Source organism: Malus sylvestris, chromosome 14 (genome assembly GCF_916048215.2).
Source record: "Malus sylvestris chromosome 14, drMalSylv7.2, whole genome shotgun sequence".
NCBI classification, from domain to species: domain Eukaryota; kingdom Viridiplantae; phylum Streptophyta; class Magnoliopsida; order Rosales; family Rosaceae; genus Malus; species Malus sylvestris.
The window spans coordinates 21,360,739-21,368,342 of record NC_062273.1 but is presented as its reverse complement, the minus strand read 5'-3'; the positions used below and the strand labels follow the sequence as shown (position 1 = coordinate 21,368,342).

Genomic DNA, 7,604 nt, shown 5'->3' with positions numbered 1-7,604 from the left:
TTATTGTTATCCTAGCTGTAACAAAGGGGCACGTCCATTTTGCACACTTTTGCTTTTTTATCTCGGGAAAGAGATAATCTTCTGATCTCTTCTACTAATATCATAGAATGAAGCGATCCGAGTTTTTCAAATTTCATCAAACGATAAAAAATTATCACAATTTTTAAGAGGTCAAAATAGGTGAGCCGTTGGATGAAATTTGAAAGGTCCAGATCACTTGATCCGGTGATCTTGGAGAAAAAGATTCATGAATGATCTATTTGCTTTATCTCGGTTGTATCTCTTTGATCCAGTTAATTTAATGGTAAAAAATAGTTAAAAACGTTTGGAGAGAAAAATGTGTATGAAAATCACTTCCTACTACAAAATTGGAGAAAAAAGAGAGGAGCCTCAAATAGAAAAAACTAAGCTAAGTTTAAAGATATTGACTACACATGGTGATTAAGTGATTCAATAATGTTAGCCTACCTAATCATTGATGACATTGCTTTTCATTCATGCCTATATATAATTGTGAAAAATGAACATAAAGCTTGAGTTTTGATCATTATCTCCCTCTATGAAAGTATTGCACTTTAATTCCATAATCTTTGGCCTTTTCAGCTATCAGCTACAGTGCCCTCGCAATATTTTTTTAAGTGCTCAGTTGCTGTAGTTATTTAGTTAGAAATTAAGTGTGCATGATGTTCTTTGGTAAAGGTTGGATTTCGTATCAATAATAATGATATTTGTACGGTTAATACTTTGACAAGTTTTGTTATTGACATGTTATATGCTAATATTATCAAATCACAGTATGCCCTTTAATAAGGAATACATGTTGTGTTCAAAAATCAAATTAAGTAAATTGAGCATAATCTCATATTTTTAAACATTATGTTTCTTTTTGCTTTTTAAGTTTTAGGGTGGAAACATTTCATAAGGTCCGTAACGTATAGATAATAAGTAATATATTTTGTTATTATCATTTTACCTGTTAATATTATCGTCGCTCCTACGAACAATGAATATCAAGTCTAGAAAAGAAATGATTAGTGGCACTTTATGGGATAGACGTCATTTATACCTCCGTCTAATCTAACCCTACCTTACCTCGCTCACCTCACCCGGGTTAGTTATCAACATAGTTTAAGTGATCACAATCCCTCGTTTCAAACATTACGTTTCTTTAAATTTCTTGGTGGGAAGATTTGACATGTTGTTCTAAAAAAATGTGTTGATGATATACGGCCGCTGTTCGTTCTGGTTCGACGAAGTATTAGATGCCAATGCCATGCACAGGAGGAGGTATAAGAGTATTTATTTCCAACACCACCACTAAAAATAGATGCCCATGTTGAGCTTATATATTTAGTAAAACTGTTGACTTACATGTTCTAAAAAAATGTGTTGATGATATACGGCCGCTGTTCGTTCTGGTTCGACGAAGTATTAGATGCCAATGCCAAGCACAGGAGGAGGTAGAAGAGTATTTATTTCCATCACCACCACTAAAAATAGATGCCCATGTTGAGCTATATATTTAGTAAAACTGTTGACTTAAAGAAGATTCCCTGATGGAAATAACATAACCTAACAGAGTAAAAACAATTGCAAATGGGAAACCTCATGGCCTATGAAGACTCTACAACTTCTAGGATAGGGTTGTATGAGAGAGATCGTGAGTTCGATGCCCGAAGAACTGTATGAAACGATTCCCCGGTTAATCTGTATGCATTGGAAAGTATCAGTCAATGAAAAAAGGGAAGTAAAAAATAAAGGAAATCAAATATTAAATTATGTCAAAGTTGGTTGCTTAAAGCAGTGATGTGATATGGAGAATTTTAATCTTGCTTTGTGCCCACTTATTCTGAAGCCTGTCTATTTATCTCAACAGATTGGTCTGCCCTCTGGTGTGTTTTTAAGCATAAGAACCATTTGGTGAAAAAACTCAAGAGTTATTGAGAGGCCTAGCTGGCTCAGCTCTGCTTCCTAGTGTGACTCTCGGAAATGGCAGACGCGAAGGGGTTTGATGAATGGAAACCTTTTATTGTCATGATTGCAATCGATTTCTCATTTGCTATAGTGAATATTCTGCTCAAGAAAGTGCTTGATGAGGGAATGAACCATTTGGTTCTTATCACGTACCGGTTGACAATTTCTACAATCTTCTTAGCTCCAATTAGCTACTTTGGGGAAAGGTAGGCAAGCATATATCATCCCTCGCTTTTTTTTATGGAAATTCATTTTGATATTTCTCTGCCTTAACTTGGTGAAGAATTTTCTGGTTTGCTTGCAGGAATACTAGACCGAAGCTCACACTTCGCATCGCATGTTTTCTCTTCTTAAGTGCAATTCTTGGGTTGGTAAACTCAAAACAGACTTTACGAATCTTCCATTTTTTCATGTGCCCAAAATATTGTTACATTTTTATGTTGTTGCAGGACGTCCCTAACACAATACTTCTTTCTCCTCGGAATCCAATACACATCTGCGACTTTTGCCTGTGCCTTCGTCAACATGGTGCCTGTGATCACTTTCATAGTGGCGTTACCATTCGGGTACGAAAAAGTCACAAATACCTCATTCTCATTTACATGTTCTGTGAATCTTGTTTACGAGCTGTTGTATGAAATCAAGCGTTTAATCCTGCAGGTTAGAGACGGTGAACTTAAAATGCAACAGCGGGAGAGCGAAAGTATTCGGTACAGTGGTGTGCATTGGTGGTGCTCTGATACTAACTCTTTACAAAGGAGTTCCTCTATTTGATTACTCAAAATCCACAACTAGTACTCAAGCCAAAGACCATGGCATCCACCTGAGCTCAACGCGAAACCATGAGCGGTGGACGGTTGGTTCAATAGCTTTGGTTGGCGGAACCCTATTGTGGTCTTCATGGTTTCTTGTTCAAACAAATATTAGCAAGATGTATCCTTGCCAGTATTCTAGCACCACAATAATGAATTTCTTTGGTGCCATTCAGTCTGCAATCTTAGGTGTGTGCACCGGAAGGAACCTTTCCATGTGGGTTCTGAGGGGAAGGACACAAGTCATAACTGTCCTGTTTTCTGTAAGTATTACCCTTCTTCTAATTAAAAGTACATAAAAATAATAAGGGGTTTTGGTATCTTTGTTCCAAAAGTTATACAACTTCGCGAATCTAGGTTATGCCAGTTGGCCAATGCAATATACCCGTTTCCAGGAAATTGGAGTAGCTTAGAATATCTCTTTGTCCAAAAGAAAAAATGTTATACATGCTTTAGCTATATGCCTTACTATTGGTGCATGTATGCACAGGGAATGATAGCATCGGGCTTAGGTTTCGTGGGGATGTCATGGTGTGTGAGGAAACGGGGGCCAGTGTTTACTGCAGCATTTAGCCCGCTTGTGCAGATAATGGCGGCCCTAATTAGTATCCCCATCTTCCATGAACGACTCCACCTCGGAAGGTGAACTTTCCTATCTATTTTACAGTTGCCAATACCTATATATGATTACAACTTGTGGTACTAACTTTCCTCATTTGTGTTGCATTGACACTGAGCAGCTTGTTAGGATCTGTCATTGTAATCGCCGGCTTGTACATTCTTCTATGGGGTAAGAAAAAAGAGATGCAGAAATGTGCAACAAAACTAGTCCAGGAATCTGAAGCAATCAAGGAGCAGGAATCACATTTACCCGCCATCACAGTCTCCGTTGATTCGCGGCGTCCTTGAAGCCGAACTGCATATGCTTTCAAGTTCACAAGCGTTCATTTTTTTCTTCTCCCAAATGATTGTTATGGTCTTCTAGCAGGATTCTAAAGAAAAGTCAGCTGGCATAACCGGAATAAAAGTAGATTAAACTTTTCACCTCTTTATCTGATGATTGCAAAATTTCCTCCATGGTTCTTTGTGAGACTTGTGGTAATGAAATGTTAGACATAGTTGAAGAACTTACCGGTTTTATAGCTGAGATCTTTACCATTTGATGTTGTTGTTTCTGGTGTGGAAAATTGACAAATTAGATGATGAGGTGTCATCATCATAATCGCGTACTTAAAATGATCAAAATTATGAGTAGTTCTTGTTAAGGTGAGAAAAACGTAGCAACTTTGATACTACCTTAAAATATTCGATATATATATATATATATATTCTAAGAACTCAATCTCAAATCAAATATGAAACATTGTGTTTGTTTTACAGTAAACTTTCAAAATGTATGTATCTTTGAACTTAGCTATATAACAAATTATTTTAATTTAAGTTTGGATGAGAGACTTTAAGGCATCGAGAAATTTTAAACTTGATTGTTAAAAATTCCCTACTAAAACACTATATTTGTAATTTTCGTGGTACACTCCTAACAAATTTAGCCTATTACGGCGTGAAACTTTTAACACACACCATTTAAAAGTCTTCTTTGCAGGAATCTAGCTTCTAGCATTTGAAATTGCTTGATGATAACAAAGAGTATCATGCATGATTAGAGGCACCACGAAAGAACATTATTTAGCTTCTTGCATGTATGGAGTCATTTCTATCATCTTGCAAACATCATAACTTTTTCATTTCTTTACAAAAAAAGCTACTTTTACTATATATTTGTACCATCTCTCTAGAGATAAGACCCACATGTATTGGTTACTTCTATTAGAAAAATGGTATAAATATGTGGTAAGTATAGCATTACTCATTTCTTTATCATCTAAAGGCCATGTCTGAAGTCCTCCACATGAAACAAGTAAGTTGATAGTAAATTATGATGATATGTTACTAAAATAGTATCAAAATTAAATAATTTTTTCTAGAAATGATTTTAAGATGATGATTATAAAGATATTTAACGGTTTTGTTACTATTTTTGCACAGTGAAAGGATGACATGTGATCATGCATGGAAAAATGATTTCTTGTTTGTAAGAAAACAAATATTATTCACTTCCAAAATAGGCTTTTGAGGTGACAATTATGAACAAAATTTAGGAATGATGGACCTGATGGCCACTCTATGAGTAGATGATATATAATATTTTATAACACTACGTAGAGTTGTGACAGTTTTACCAAAAATATTTCTCAACAACTGCATAATGATAAGAAACGAGCGTTGTGCCAACTACATCTACAGAATCAACAAATAAATACCACAAAGAAAATTAAAACTCATCAGTCCAAAGATAAAGTCCAGAGAATACAGACATAAATTCGGAAGTGAAAGTAATTGATCATAACTTAACAAACCAGAAAGCCATACAAAGGCTTCTTATTGATTAGTAATTAATTAAGCCACTCTATAAAAAAACAAAGAAACATAATAAGCTCATCAGTCCGTATCATGATGCTGGTCGCTATGGAAGCTCTCCCTCTCCTTCTCCTTCTCCTTCTTCTTCCCCTTCCACCCCCGCTTCTCCGGCTTCCCACAATGCCCGCCGTGCGGCTCCACAACATCTGTGATGTCCATGCGAACTCCGGGGTCATTCGTGGTGTAGCTGCCGCCCATCATGAGGGAGTTGTTCACGGCCTGGAAGTTGCTGTTCACATAAGTGCTCAGCCCATCAGCCTCTTCCAAAGCCGGACAGCCACCATGAAGCCCTGCAAGTTTGTTAACGTTCTCATGATCTAGCTCACCCCTCAATGTAGCTCCGGTGTTGGATCCTGCAAGGGTGATGATCCTGACGCCATCTTCGTCCTCGTCCTCGTGGTGGATGGAGCCGGACTTGTGGATGTCCGTGACTCGGTTGGTGATGGCGGAGACCATGTCTCCTATTTCTTTGTCCAGTTGCTTGTCGTTCCTGCTGCCTCCGTGATCGGCTGAGGAGTGGCTGCTGGGTTTGACTGACTCGTTTGTCATTGTTGCTGGGTTTGTGAGCTGGATTTGTAGGTGAGGTTTTGCCGTTTGGGGTGAGGATTGAGGTGGATATATAGAGAGGAGTACTTGTGATTTGGGTTGGAAATTTGGAATAAAGGAATGGCTTACTTTGCAATGCAAGGATATTAATCATTTCATACGACAACAACAATAGGAAAGGGAGGGGATTACTTGACATTTGGTTCATTCTACTCCTAGACTTTATGCTTTTGTGATTCTTACTGATCACACTCTAGATTTGTGAAGTTTAAAACGGAAAGAAATTGAAAACAACATACAGTTACAAATAATATGAAATGATTGACAAATGTCAAATCCTAGAACATATAAAATTTACTGAAAATATGACTTTAGCCCCTGAAACTCAAGTTTCTTTACATAAAACCCGACATAGTCTTTTTATCTGAATAAAACCCAATGACTAGGCTCCACATAAGCAAATTCATTAATTTTGTTTGCCTTTACACATTTTACATTTTGCAGATGCCTAAAATACCCCTAATTACCGTTTTAATGTAAACATTTAATTCTATGCAAATTTGAAAGGAGAGATTAATGGAAAAAAATGCATTAATGTTTAAAATAATAATATGTCATAACAAATTGTATGTTAAGGAAAAAAATAACTAATAATGTTATACTTTCCTTAAGATTTCGTAATTGTTTTTCAAATTTGCATAAAATTAGACAATTTTAATTTAATCTTGTCATTTTCTTACCAAATGAAAATATGAAAGAGCACTATAAAATAATTTAGCTATATTTAAAAAATATAGGTAAATTATTTGGACATGTGTATTAGTAATAAATTTGCCCTGTATATGTAATGATACATGTAAAATAATTTACTTATAAAATAAAAAATGTTATTTGATTCAAAATAAATTTATCTATATTTTATATAATAATATAGGTAAATTATTGCACACATATATATTAGTAGTAAAATGTGGCCAATATATATAATAATGCATGAAAATAATTCACCTACAAATAAAGGAAATTTGATTAAAAAATAATATATCTACTACTTTTTGTTTATAAATTTCAATTTCTTTTTTTTTATATTACAAACATAATGTACCTACAATATAATTCACCTACAAATAAAGGAAATCTGATTAAAAAATAATATATCTACTACTTTTTGTTTATAAATTTCAATTTCTTTTTTTTATATTACAAACATAATGTACCTACAATATAATTTACCTATTGTTTAATCTTATAAGAAAATAATGTATCTACAGTTTTATTTTTTATTTATTTTTTGTCGAATATCTACTGTTTTATTTTAGTAGAGATAATTTGTCTTGGTTTAATTCTTACGAAATAATTTAGGCACTGTTTAACTTTACCAAAATAATGGAACTACTATTTTAATTTACCTACAAAATAAATGTTATTTGATTCAAAATTAATTTACTTATATTTTACATACAAATATAGATAAATTATTTTTAACAAGCATATATGATAACAAACAAAAAATGCCTAACGTATGTAATAATCTAGGTAAAATAATTTACCTACAACATAAAAGAATATTAATTGGTTCTTTATTGTTTTTTATCCAACAATATTATTTGATGCAAAATAACTGATTGTACAAGGATTTTTTTTTTTCATATGAAAAATGTGCCCATAATTGTTTATGAACATGGTTAAATTAATATATATATATATATATATATATATATATATATATATATTCCTAATATTTACCATACAAGAAAGGTGAAATTTTCCATATGGGGTTAATTACTAATCATA

General features: G+C 34.0%; 2 protein-coding genes across 2 annotated transcripts; one reads left to right on the top strand and one right to left on the bottom strand.

The window, feature by feature from the left end:
- The first annotated feature begins 1,589 nt into the window (after positions 1-1,589).
- LOC126598558 (WAT1-related protein At3g30340-like) lies at positions 1,590-3,947 on the top strand. Its single transcript, XM_050264925.1, has 6 exons — positions 1,590-2,180; positions 2,279-2,341; positions 2,424-2,540; positions 2,635-3,049; positions 3,277-3,428; positions 3,527-3,947. Exons 1-6 carry the CDS (start codon positions 1,990-1,992, stop codon positions 3,693-3,695), a joined length of 1,107 nt encoding a protein of 368 aa, XP_050120882.1. The 5' UTR covers positions 1,590-1,989; the 3' UTR covers positions 3,696-3,947.
- Positions 3,948-5,104: 1,157 nt separating this feature from the next.
- Positions 5,105-5,979, bottom strand: LOC126598643 (uncharacterized). The gene has a single exon (XM_050265006.1). The coding sequence runs from the start codon at positions 5,811-5,813 to the stop codon at positions 5,286-5,288; it is 528 nt and encodes a 175-aa protein (XP_050120963.1). The 5' UTR covers positions 5,814-5,979; the 3' UTR covers positions 5,105-5,285.
- Between the last annotated feature and the right edge of the window lie 1,625 nt (positions 5,980-7,604).

Bases quoted from the DNA above. Each gene is read 5' to 3' on its own strand.
- LOC126598558 (XM_050264925.1), top strand. From the start codon at position 1,990: ATGGCAGACGCGAAGGGGTTTGATGAATGGAAACCTTTTATTGTCATG. The intron at 2,541-2,634 runs GTACGAAAAAGT...TTAATCCTGCAG, and splicing joins ATAGTGGCGTTACCATTCGG to GTTAGAGACGGTGAACTTAA. The intron at 3,429-3,526 runs GTGAACTTTCCT...GACACTGAGCAG, and splicing joins GAACGACTCCACCTCGGAAG to CTTGTTAGGATCTGTCATTG.
- LOC126598643 (XM_050265006.1), bottom strand. From the start codon at position 5,813: ATGACAAACGAGTCAGTCAAACCCAGCAGCCACTCCTCAGCCGATCAC.